At 43.1% G+C, this 13,542-nt stretch overlaps 1 protein-coding gene across 8 annotated transcripts in view; it reads right to left on the bottom strand.

Annotated features, from left to right (window-relative positions):
• Positions 1 to 10,641, bottom strand: part of kiaa1109 (KIAA1109) — a 99,977-nt gene extending 89,336 nt beyond the window's left edge. For all 8 annotated transcript variants that reach the window (XM_079752824.1, XM_079752823.1, XM_079752822.1 and 5 more), the window contains exons 1-4: positions 10,509 to 10,641; positions 1,777 to 1,900; positions 1,011 to 1,127; positions 432 to 510 (exon numbers count right to left, since the gene is read on the bottom strand). In XM_079752824.1, the coding sequence (XP_079608950.1) occupies positions 432 to 510; positions 1,011 to 1,127; positions 1,777 to 1,876 (296 nt within the window). In that variant the 5' untranslated portion in view covers positions 1,877 to 1,900; positions 10,509 to 10,641. The remainder of the gene's footprint in view (positions 1 to 431; positions 511 to 1,010; positions 1,128 to 1,776; positions 1,901 to 10,508) is intronic.
• Between the last annotated feature and the right edge of the window lie 2,901 nt (positions 10,642 to 13,542).

The following is a 13,542-nucleotide window of genomic DNA, read 5'->3' on the forward strand; positions in this document are numbered from 1 at the left end:
TTGGACAATTGATTGGCTTGTTGACTCTGACTGGCCGCTGCTGCTGACAGATGGATGGATGCTAGGCTGCACCAACTCTGAAATATTGGGCCGATACACCAAACAATGTTTAAATTACTAATTGGACAGACAAGTTTGACAGTCAATGCTTTTTTTCGTTTGTTTCATTGCACAAAAGGGACCAAGAAATCCGATTTGAATCAGACCTTCATTACAGCATCTTTGAATTAGAACAAATTCAATCATTCAAAGCTATAAAAAAGAAAATCATAAAACGTTTTTTAAATATCCATCCATCTATGCATCTATCCATCTTTTACGGCAGCAGACAACAGAACACTTGATTATCCAATCACCACACTCGGGGAACTGCGTTGAAAACTAATCTTGTGTGCAGAGCACCATGTGACAAAGCAGAAAGGTCAAAGTACCGAATAGACATGTCCTGGTTGATGAAGTAGACATCTCTGAACATGACCTTCCCCGACAGGACAGAGAACGAGAAGGAGCCTGTTGAGAGAAACAAATTTTGTGTTTTAAAGAAAAATGTTAGCAAATTATGTTTATTATTCAATGCTTTAAAAACCTTTTTTATAGCATCAATTGTACAGAAAGTATAGAACTAAACACTTTGGAATAAATCATATCAGGTTAAAACCTATGTCTTTATGGAACAGCCCTTTTATATTAAAAGTAAACATTCTCAACTTCTTCATTTGTGCATTATTTGTGTATCAGTTTGTATCAATAAAATACCAGTGAAAGACACATATCAGCAGTATATCAACCTGTATAGAACACAGGGGTCACGCTTGGTGAAAGTGCTGCATCATTTAAAAAAGATGAGGGTGGGCAATAAGTATCAACAGTATGTTCACTGTGTACTGTTCCTAGGTCAGAATTGAACATTCAGAAGAACTACATCCTTTGAAACCTAAGGAGTGTTAAGTGTGTGCAGGGCTCTGGTAGCATTCCCATTCCCAATCCCATAGCGCTCCCGATGATCTCACCAATGTGAATGTAGCCATCCTTGTACAACCGGTTGATGATGATGGTGAGGATGAGGCCAATGTTGCGGGAGTTATAATAGGTTAAATAGATAATCCATCCGCAAGACAGAATAGTGGCTAGAAGATAAAAACACAAAACGGGTCAATCAACTAACTGTACAAAATCTGGTCTATAAAATAAGCTTTGTCTGGTAGTGGTGGACTGCGGTGTGTGTGTGGATGTGCACAGCTCTGTCTGGTAGTGGTGGACTGTGGTGTGTGTGTGGACGTGCACAGCTCTGTCTGGTAGTGCTGGACTGCGGTGTGTGTGGACGTGCACAGCTCTGTCTGGTAGTGGTGGAGTGCGGTGTGTGTGTGGACGTGCACAGCTCTGTCTGGTAGTGGTGGACTGCGGTGTGTGTGTGGACGTGCACAGCTCTGTCTGGTAGTGGTGGACTGCGGTGTGTGTGTGGACGTGCACAGCTCTGTCTGGTAGTTGTGGACTGCGGTGTGTGTGGACGTGCACAGCTCTGTCTAGGTAGTTGTGGACTGCGGTTTCCAATGTGGCCCAAACTCTCTTCCGTAGTTTTGTGTTTCTTTATGGTAAAATGAAAGTGTGCTTAAAACATCAATATATACACAACGTTGCCCGAGTCATCAAAAAGTGCACAAGGCCTTAAAAAACGTTTTGGATTGAGCAGTGTAGCATGGTGTAACTGATGATCGGTCTCTCTGCTTTTATACCTTCATGAATTTTTCTGAATACTCATAGTGTGGAAGTACCTACCCACAAGAAGCCAAACAAAGTTGGAGTTGTGCTTGGTGAGGAAGTCGTCCAGATCCCCCAAACTTGGGAAAGTGTTATTATTGGGTTTGGAGACTTCCATGGCTACAGATCTTCAATCAGATGCCTTAGAACAAAAACAGGTCGGATTAACTCTGCCATCCCATAGTCCAAAGCAGTCACATTTTTCTAAAGACTTGAACCTAAATGTGAACTGATAAACTGACTTTCCTCCAGAAATAAAATTGCAGACAATATTGATAAATTCATAGACAGGAATATCTTACTGAAGCTTTGAAATGGATTTTCAGATATTCATATAGATGAACCGAACAAACACAAACCACACTCATTACACATGGCCTGCAATGTTTACAGGTTCAATTAATTACATTTATTGTTTGTTTCCATTAAAATGAGGGGTCCAACTCTCAACATGTTGTTATATCTGTTTATGGTTTATTATGGTTACTGAAATACAAATGATATAACACACACCTCATAAACTGGTTAAACAGGTAAAAAATATTGAATATACAGTAGACTTTTCAAGTGCCTGAAAACAAATATTGCAAAATGTGTAACCAAGGAAGTAACCTGTTTTAACAACATTTTCCATTTTTGTCCGTGTATGTATGTTTGTATGTGTATAGTTCGTATTGCAAATGTTGGTCGTGGGAATCAGAGAGCCGAATCTGATAACAAATTCAAACATCCGGTTGCCTTGGTCATGCTATAGCCATTCTGCCCTAACCTACTAAATCTCAATTTCTCCCCCTCACCAACCATAGTGCCACCGCCCAAATATGTAATAAGTATGCAGACCCAGTGACTCGCAAGTAATACCTTGACATATTTCAAGGATTTTTGACAGATAAATCCGGCCGGTTTTTCCGTGCAAAGATATATCGATTTTAAACTTGATCCTCTTTAAAACTTTAAATGGAGAGAAAACCCATCCGAGCGTTGTGGCAGAGTAGCAATCTTGCATATAAAGGGTCCCATATAGTTACAGTAGGTGGAATGTCCTTTGAATGCCAGCCTATAAAGACAGTAGTTCCTGGAATTTAATGTGACTGGTCACATATAGCTACAGTAATTGGTTGAATTTTATGTTTAAAACATGCATTTAAAAAGTTATGTTTCCTAGACTCTGCCAGATGTAATGTCTGACCAATGTAGAGGACAAGAAAGCAATCCAATAGAGCAGACTACAAATTGGCTCGATATAGGGGTGGTCTCTACAGGCCAGGGTATCAGAGTAATTAATTTGTGATTTAAAAAAATAAAATAATAATAATACTAATTGGTTTCCAACCAAAAACGGAAAAAAACATGCAAAAAGATATGGAGGCACCCCGTGTATAGTCTGACCACAGCAGCGCTCACCCTCCACGCTATTCTTTCACCGATTGGAGGGAACAGCAGCTGGGAAACTAGACGCTACGCCTACGATCACAGAGCTAGAGTGATAATAAAATAACTATCGTTCTATTTCATGTAGTTGTCTATGCTTCGCATTACGGGCTAAGGTCAAGCTGCGAGCGGAGCCCAATTTATCTACTTCTTCTGGACCCAAGTCTCAGGGACCCACGACTCAGGGGCCAATATTTCATAGGAGCAACAAGGCTTCTCCTGCGTCCGCTATAACCGCAGTAGGAGGAACCCACTTACATGTGTAACAGGGACAAAGAGCAGCTAAATCGGCTTCACAAAGCAGCGTAGAAGCTCTAGCTTGCAGGGGAACACACCGAGTGTGCAATGATGACAAACTTTTGCGATGATAGCCTAAAAGGTCTGGGATATTAGCGATGCCGTTTAAAATCCGTAAGACCAGCCTCTTGAAGCATTTCATGATGGTCGAAGTGAGTGCCACAGGTCGGTAATCATTCAGGCTCTTTGGGGAGCTGTGATTAGGGACGGGCACAATTGAGGTGGATTTGAAGCATGCAGGGACTTTTGCTTGGGCTAGAGACAGGTTGAAAATGCTGGTCCGGACCCCGGTCAGCTGCTCTGCACAGGTGTTGAGTACACGTCCGGGGATGCCATCGGGGCCAGCAGCCTTGCGTTTGTTGGTTCTGCTCAGTGCTGCCTTCACCTCTGGAGGGGAGAGTGTGAGGGGCGAGTGGTTTGCAGGGAGAGTGGCCTTGGTGGCCATCTCATTGTTAATGCAGTCAAAACGAGCATAGAACTCGTCGCCTGAAGGAAACTAGGCTATGTGTAAATTTCTGCAAACCACATGTAAGGACCTCTGAAACAAGGCCCTAATAAATTATATGTATATAAATAGTGCTGTTTAGGTTGTACAGTACTGTTTATTTACTGTGTGAACGTTTCCCATGTGGCTGTCCAATAGTAGTACACTAGGTGCGCTTTCTTGCTGGGTTGGACGTGGGACCGGTATCACTAGAGACTGCCGCTTGCCTGATATTTCCACCTCCGGGATCATCGGCAAGGAAGACTCATCGCCATACCCGTCGCTATGGGCGGGCCACAGGGGGCCGGGCCCGCCCCCCACAATGCTTGTGTCCCCCCACTTGAGGCACAGATCTCTTAAAAAAATAAATAAAGTTTTCGTTTTTTTCCTTTATCATTAAAAAAATTTAAAAAGAATGAAACAATTGTGTGATTTTGTTTGATTGATGGGAATCTATCTACACTGCAACAGCCTATCACGGCCTTAGTTAGGCTGCAGAGGCCTCCCCTTCCGTCCCCGTTGGCAAGGAAGACTTATCGCCATACCCGTCGCTATGGGCGGACCACAGGGTGCATAGGCCTCCCCGTCCGTCAGCCACGCCTTCCGTCATCCGTTGACGGACGGTGCAGTGGGCAGACGGCAGACGGCTTACCGCTCATTTTAGAAAAGTGAAGCTGGATGAGTTTTCGCTAGCTTGCTTTCATTTCTAGTTCATCATCATGGATATTCGTAAGTGGTTGAAGAGCCCACCAACAGTCTCCTCTGCCAAATCGACAACAACACCGATGTCTCCTGATGTTGTCGTTGGAGTAGACGCTGGACGACAATCTGAGCCTGAGCCCGTTGCTAGTAGCTCCGTGGGGCTTAAAAGCATGAAGCATGCAGCTTCAAAAGAGCATTTAGCCTGTGAAGCAATGTGGAGAGATTCAGAAAAATGTAGAGAGACAGGGAAAGAGATTTCCACTCTCTTAAATTCAGAGCAACTGGCGCGCAACAGATACATGTCAGCCATAATTGATATGCTGGAGTATTTAGTGGTGAATCAATTGCCATTACGTGGAGATAATGCTGGTTTTGCCAGTGTGCTAGATGAAAATAGTTCCATGGGGCTGTTCTTGTCTCTCTTCAAGTACACAATGTGCAAAGATCCAGAACTGACAAGGATAACAAAAACAATCCCACAGACACAATACGAGATTATTGAAATGATGAGCAAACTTGTGACAGAGGAGATAGTGCGACAAGTCGGCGATAACTGGTATTCAATTCGAGTGGATGGCACACAGGATCCTTTGGGCCAAGAAAATATATCTGTAGTTGTGCGTTTTGTTGACGAAAACTATGGTGTGTGTGAACGCCTCTTGGTAATGGCCACATCTGAGAAAGGTGATGCAGAGGCTCTGACAGGTGTCATCATTGATGAGCTCACCAGCGCCGGACTCAGCACGGACAAAACTCTGAGTCAGGTTTATGATGGTGCATCACTCATGTCTGGCAGACATGGTGGTGTGCAGAAATTGCTCCGAAACAAGCTGTATCGTAACATACCATGTATTCATTGCTTTAATCACCAACTTCATCTGGTTGTGATTCATGCCATGTCCAGTGAAGCAGCTGGCGAGGATGTTTTCAGACTATGCAACATGCTGTACAACTTCATCAGGAAGCCAACTGTGGCTGTTCTGTGCAAAGGCGAGACCCTGAGATGTCTCTTGGACCAGAGATGGAGTGGACACTTGGCAACGGTAAAAGTTGTGGGGAAGAGCTTTCACGACATATCCACATTACTGACCGAGGTGGAAAACACATGAGGCCTTGGAGCCGAGGTTTGCGTCGAGGCTACAGGGCTGCTTCGTGCCATTACGCTGCGCAGTTTTCTTTTCATTGCGCACCTTGTCAAGAAACTGTTGTCACTTTTTGAGCCGCCTAACAGACTACTACAAGCCGAAGATATGGACTTGTTCACCGTGGTGACACTTGTGAACAGCGCTTCTGACTGCGTGAAGACACTGCGCACAGAAAATGAGTTTTCTGCACTGTGGGCTCTCTGCGCTCCTCCAGCCACGGCCACCGAGGCTGTGCCGGTGACCGACCCCGGTCCAAGCAAGGGAAGACGCACAATTAACAAGAACCTCTGCGGATTTGCAGTTGGTCAGCCACAAAGTGACATAGACGAAAAGACCGAGTTCAAGAGAGAATTTTACAGTGTTATTGATGCTGTGCAAGGAGAGATGGATGCGCGTTTTGGAAAGCGCCGTAGCGAGCTCATTGACGCATTGGCTGCTTTGAACCCAGAGGCCGAGGATAATTTCCTGGACCCATCAAAGGTAACCCCTCCCCTGTTATTAGCTGGAGCTGATGTGGCTGAATCTGAATATACTGTGACTCATGAGTTTCTGGTTAAGAAAATGACTGACACCCCGATTTCCCCCGAAGACGGAAAATGGACAATAGCAAACATCCTTAGCACATTCAACTGTGCACTCGAGGCTATGACGACTGTTCTCACAGCCTACACCCTTGCCCTAACTTTAGGAGCTTCCACAGCAATGTGTGAAAACTCATTTTCCCCGCTGAAAAACGTCTTCTCAGAGCATCGGCGCAGTATGCTGCACAGACCTCTCTCTCTCTCTCTCTCTCTCTCTCTCTCTCTCTCTCTCTCTCTCTCTCTCTCTCTCTCTCTCTCTCTCTCTCTCTCTCTCTCTCTCTCTCTCTCTCTCTCTCTCTCTCTCTCTCTCTCTCTCTCTCTCTCTCTCTCTCTCTCTCTCGACAATGGTCGGCTTAGCTCAGGAGGTAGAGCAGTTGTCTTGTAACCGAAAGGTCGCTAGTTCGATCCCCAGCTCCTCCTAGCTGAGTGTTGATGTGTCCCTGAGCAAGACACTTAACCCTAACTGCTCCTGACGAGCTGGCTGTCGCCTTGCATGGTTGACTCTGCTGTCGGTGTGTCAATGTGTGTATTAACCGATGTAAGTCGCTTTGGATAAAAGCGTCTGCCAAATGCCCTAATTCTAATTCAATGCGTATCCCTCTGTTAACTGCTTTAAAATGCAATATTTGAGAGATGCTTCTGGTGTTACACCTAATATGTTGCATAGTCCAGTGTTGGATATTCATAACATTGCTTCTATGTAATGTATTGCTTTAAATTATAAGTAATGATGTGATGTTGTAGACTATAGGCTACCGGGTCATATTGCTGTTGGTTATGTTTAACGTGATGATTATGTGCTGCGCGAATAGAGTATAGTATTATTCAAAATATACGTACAGTAGGCTAATAATAGTTGTGCCCCCCTATGCATTTCCTATGCCCCCCTTAAGACTCAGGTCTGGCGACGGGTCTGCTCATCGCCAGATTTGTGAGCCAGCGGGTGGGGACCAAGTCACTTCAGGACAACGCCTGGGTACGCACAGAGTTTTCCAGAACTCATGACCGATGGGTGGTGAGTGGACATAGACTTATACTGACACACACACACTGTTGCCCTCAGACTGTGTGACATCTGGACGGGCATCGTAGCCAACTGTTGCACTCTGGTTCTCTCCACTGAGCGCAGACCTCGTGCACCAACGGGCCCTGGGGGGGGGGGCGTGCTCTCTTTGTTTGGGGGTGGGTTTTTCATGTTTGTTAAATGGTTCACTTTTTAATTGTGTTTTTTTTAATGGTTATTCATTGTTGGGTTGCAAGCACAAGCCTGTTTGTTTTAAGTGTGTGCTGGGTAAACATTTAAATGATAATTGTTATCACTATCTCTCTCCCATCATTGTTCTTATAAATAAATAATATTCTTTTTAATAAATATATTCTTGGGTTTTCTGGCTGTTCCTTTGAATATAAGGCTAGGCCTGAGTGCTTGGATGGTGTATTTCGATTCATATATCATATATCCACTCTTGTAGTTAATAGCTACATGTTTTTTTAATTCTGGGAAAATAAATACTCAAAATAATACAGTATTTTCTCAGTGGAGGCACCGCGCTACGAAATTGTTAATGTTAATGGCACTGGCCTACTAGTACACAGGAGGATCAGCCAGCTTACCATTTCAACACTGAGTATTCAGGATCCTGTTGCCCCACAGTGTTTGCTTTGTAACATTTTAGTAACTGGTAGCATTAGGCTTTTGCTTATTTAATATTGCTTTGCATGACCGGCCAGTGAGAAAAGGGTTATAAATTTTGTCTCAACATTCGTGAATATCAATGCCTGGGTTTGAACTTCTTGTAGTGCTTTGATGCTCTATTGTTGTTGTGTAGGGATAATAATAATAATAATAATGGGGTAGGCTGTAGGCTTAATCTGTTTAAAAAATAACCACATTGGTGTATTTTATGTGGAACAATGAGCTACATTTTGGTGGCATATCATGACAGGCCTTGTTTTAATTTGCTCTGAAATGCACCCCCTGCCTAACTGATTAGGAAAGAGGCCCCTGCATGAAACTCACTATGGTAATACACTAAGCCAATCTGTATACTGTTAAATCTACCTGATGCAGCGGTACAAAGGAAATATATAACAGGTGGGGGTGCATGTCATGGCAGGCCTTGTATTACATTTGCCTCCTCTGACTAGGAAGGTTTCACCTGCATGAAACTTACTCTGATTACACACACTAGCCCTGATGCTGAGGTAAATACTGTGTGGGGTGCATGTTATGGCAGGCCCGGTTTTCCATTTATACCAGCAAATCTTTCGTATCAATCCGCACTTCCCAGTGGTTTCTTAGGGTTTGAAGCATCAGGCATCACCCATCACGGCACTAGTCAATTGACACAAGCTCTGAATAAGCGCGTCGAATACGCGATACAATTTCATTTTCATAGGACCTTAATACAGTTAAAGTCTTAAATATATTTATGAAATACCCCTAATCCTAGTCCCCCAAGAGTGCAAGAAGAAAAAACTCCCTTAGTGAATCCCTCTTCCAGGGATGGTAAGTAATGCAATGGGTGCCATCATCGTCAACATTTTATACCCTTTAGTTAAGAAAAATAAATGTTTAAGGTGATGCGGGGCTGTCGGTATCAAACATCCCCTCACTAGAGATAGCAGCTGCCATACTAACCACACCATTTCACACAGATCATTATTCCACCATCGGTATAAGAAGTCAATAACTAATTATTAATAAAAAAAAAATAATAGACAATTGTAGTGGCTGAATCCGCAACATCCACATTTGACAGGGTATCTTCTTGCACTATGACAGCTATAAGATGAGAACGTGACCACGCACTGTGAAGATACAGCATTAAATAGGCCTGTGAGTTGATGATGCTCATCCACAGCCACTTCAGTTCCTCTTTGGCACAAATGTGGACCGTAAAAAACAGTCAATGCAGCGCTGCTGTTATTGTGATGGAGACAGGCCACAGTGACAGGAGACAGCACAGCTACTTAGAGAGCCTGGTCCATATAGACCAGAAGACAGCACCACCACTTAAAGACACTAGTTCATGTTGACCAGGAGACAGCACAATCACTTAGAGAGCCTGCTCCATATAGACCAGAAGAGAGCACCACCACTCACAGGTACTGCTCCATATAGACCAGGAGACACTCACAGAGCCTGCTCCATATAGACCAGGAGACACTCACAGGTACTGCTCCATATAGACCAGAAGACAGCACCACCACTTAAAGACACTAGTTTATGTTGACCAGGAGACAGCACAATCACTCACAGAGCCTGCTCCATATAGACCAGGAGACACTCACAGAGCCTGCTCCATATAGACCAGGAGACACTCACAGGTACTGCTCCATATAGACCAGGAGACACTCACAGAGCCTGCTCCATATAGACCAGGAGACACTCACAGAGCCTGCTCCATATGGACCAGGAGACACTCACAGGTACTGCTCCATATGGACCAGGAGACACTCACAGAGCCTGCTCCATATGGACCAGGAGACACTCACAGGTACTGCTCCATATAGACCAGGAGACACTCACAGGTACTGCTCCATATGGACCAGGAGACACTCACAGGTACTGCTCCATATGGACCAGGAGACACTCACAGGTACTGCTCCATATGGACCAGGAGACACTCACAGGTACTGCTCCATATAGACCAGGAGACACTCACAGGTACTGCTCCATATGGACCAGGAGACACTCACAGGTACTGCTCCATATAGACCAGGAGACACTCACAGAGCCTGCTCCATATAGACCAGGAGACACTCACAGGTACTGCTCCATATAGACCAGGAGACAGCAGCACCACTCACAGAGCCTGGTCATAGCCTAGTTTACTTTAAAATGACGCAGTATAATTATTTACTACTGGTTGTATATCGTGTTAATAAATGTCATAAAGAAATGTTTGCGAGACAATGGCCGTCATCGACGCCACTAGGTTATCCATTCTACCTTGCTTGCACATTATTATTATTTTTTTTATTATTATAATAATGGCCGGTGTTCACTTTCACAACATTAGCATTAGTGTTGCTAGCAGGGAAGCTAACCCAAACAAAAGGCCACACCCTAAGCCTCGATTGAACATTTTAAATATAAAGCCATACCTCAGATGATGTGAAGAAGCTGTGTCCTTTCATCGGGCTCCGATTATTCACCAAAAGGTTTCCGACCTTTAAAGACACGCCGAACACACACACAGCTCTCCATGTCTAGTTCTGTGCTACGGAGATGGTGTGTGTCACTTCCTGCTCTGCGAGTCGCTGTCCTGTGCGGACCGACCAATAGGGAACGATTGGCACTCTGACTGTACAGACCCATAAGCATCCTATACATAGACACAGCGTTGGCTGCTGGGACGCGAGAAATGCGGCCGCCATCATTGCAACCACCATTCGGACTTGTTATCATTGGTTGTGTCTGTGTTTCATAAGATAAGGCTGCACCACATTGCCAAACTCGCCTCTCTTGAACTTCAGAAAGGTAGCACGAGAAAGAGGCTATGCAAAACAGTCCTCTTTCAGGGTTTTAATCCCACACAGATATTGATATTTTTTACATTCCCATTGCCTTGCGTACACTAAATTGGTCAGTCTGCATTTACCCTGACTGCTTTTTATTGTATTTTGAATTTCACTCCTAAATCATGATAATCAGACCTGCGCTAGATTTATTTTCCATGATGATTCTTTTGTATTTTATTCTCTTATTTTTGAAACACTGTAAATGGTCAGTCTGCATTTACCCTGGCTGCTTTTTATTGTATTTTGAATTTCACTTGTTCTTGTCTGATCATTTTCCTGTATCAATTCAATGACGCATTCTCATTTTAGGTCAAGTATAAGACAATACTTTCTTAACAGTATAATTGTAACCATGATATAAATGGAGTCATTCAAGTAACAATATTCAAATACTAACATTGTTTGGTAAGACAGAATTTGGTTTTATCTGAATCCAGTGAAACAGATTGGTGGTTATAGCTGATATAAAAACTTTCAGGTGTTTATATATGTTGTTTAAGTATTTGGCAGACGCTTTATTCCAAAGCGACATGCATAAAAATACATACAAAACAATCGCTGTAAACATAATAATTTAAGGAAAGAATGTTGTTAATAAAAGTAAATACAAAATATCAATACAAAGTGACAAGACAGAATAAACTGCTGCTGCAGCAACAGTCAGAGATACACTCTATAAGGTAAGATATATAGATATCTTATGTATTCATACATTGTTTATGTAGGATATATATGTATATATAGCCTAATAATATATTGTTTCTTCAACTTAAAAATAGCTGACCGGTTTTTTTCTATGAAGGTTTTATTGTAGCAAAAGTTTTTAGCACCTGTAACTGCAGGATGGTCCCAGAGTAGTTTGAAAAATGCACCCCCTGCCGGCCTCATTCATTGGTTACTGCTGCAATTTTGTCCCGTCCACGGACGCTCTGCCTCATACGGATTCAAATCACTTTTACTAAACATGTACCACATAGACGTGTTGCAAAACTACCTGCAAAGTAACCCACAGCTGAGACTTGCAGGAGCAGATTCGAGCAGTTGTAACGATGGACTTGTGCTCTCTTATTAAAATGCTGAATCAACATAGCGTTCTATATCATTTTATTTGTGAGGAAATCTTTCACAGACGTGCAACTTCTGATGCATTAGTTTACATTTGGGTTTACGAATGCGCACATTTTGTGCATGTTCTCAGATTATGAAACACGGGTGTGCGAATGTGTTTTGCACCAACTGCGCTGCAATGATTGAAGCAAAAGTGTCAATTGCATGATTCTTTGAGGTTGTGATGCACAGGATAGGATTTGTGCACCTGTAACACAGACTTGTGAACTCGTAGACCCTATTTAGTGTTTACAATGGTAGAAAAAATATTTACGACTTCAAATGTACTGCTACACATTTGTGACTTTAGAGTACACATACAAAGTCTGCAGTTACAGGTGCTAAAAACTTTTGCTACAATAATACCTTCATATTTTTCCCCTTCTCGGGGATTATGTTCCCAGTTTTGATCTCGGACCTCTGGTCACTTATAGCATATAAGTATATTATATTACTGTTAAGCCAACTATGAATAATAAAACACATTGCTCCATTGCTCCTGCCAAACGGATTACACTGAGTGGAGCGGATCGCCACTCCAAGATGGCTCGTCGGCCATTATTCCCGTCCGCCTGACGCGCCTCTTCAGTAAATGCCATCTTTTGTGTGTTCCAGGCAGTGATGACTTTCAATAACTAGTTACTGAAAGTAAGAACTAACAAGTTCTTCCACTTTCAATAACTAGTTATTGAAAGTAAGAACTAACAAGTTCTTCCTCTTTCAACCGTCATGCAATCTATATGCGAAGCAAACAGTCGGTGTTCTTCCTTTTGTTTGCTCTCACGGTAACGTCAACCCCATCGTTTCCAGTCTAGCGAGGTTGTGATCCTGACGCCACTCAGTCTCTTCATTCCCATTCGATAAGAGAGGATTCCCAGACACCGGAGACAACTTGGCTGTTCCCAAATGCACGTCATCATCAGTCCTTCCGCTAGAGCAGGTGTTTTCAAATTGGGTGAATGTGAGCCTCCCCTTAGAGTAGGTAAGGACAGCCGAGCCCCCCCCACCCCAAAACTATATATATATATATATATATATATATATATATATATACTCGTCCGCCTGACCTAACACGCCTCTTCAGTAAATGCCATCTTTTGTGTGTTCCAGGCAATGATGACTTTCAATAACTAATCAAATGTAAATGTTTTTTAATATTGTATTTGAAGACATTTTATTTCCACAACTTTTTTAAAAGTGCATTCATAAACGATTCTTTGCAACAGCAAATAATTTCCAACTTCATGCAGGCCTAATTGAGGCTACTTTTAAAATCACTGAACATCAGTAGGCCTATCCACAAGTCAACAAAACAAAGCTACAACCGACGACACCCGACGGCTGAAATCGGCGCTGTGTGTCTGGGCCTTAAGCGCACGTTTGAAGGAGATGCACATCGTCTCGAAAGAAATCAGCACAATGAACAGCTCTTGGATCAATGAACGGCAATGGCATGTTATGAGATCGAACAGATTCACATATTTTCATCAAATTTGTTAACGATTTCAGC

Source organism: Pollachius pollachius (assembly GCF_949987615.1).
Source record: "Pollachius pollachius genome assembly, chromosome: 15".
Lineage (NCBI taxonomy): Eukaryota > Metazoa > Chordata > Actinopteri > Gadiformes > Gadidae > Pollachius > Pollachius pollachius.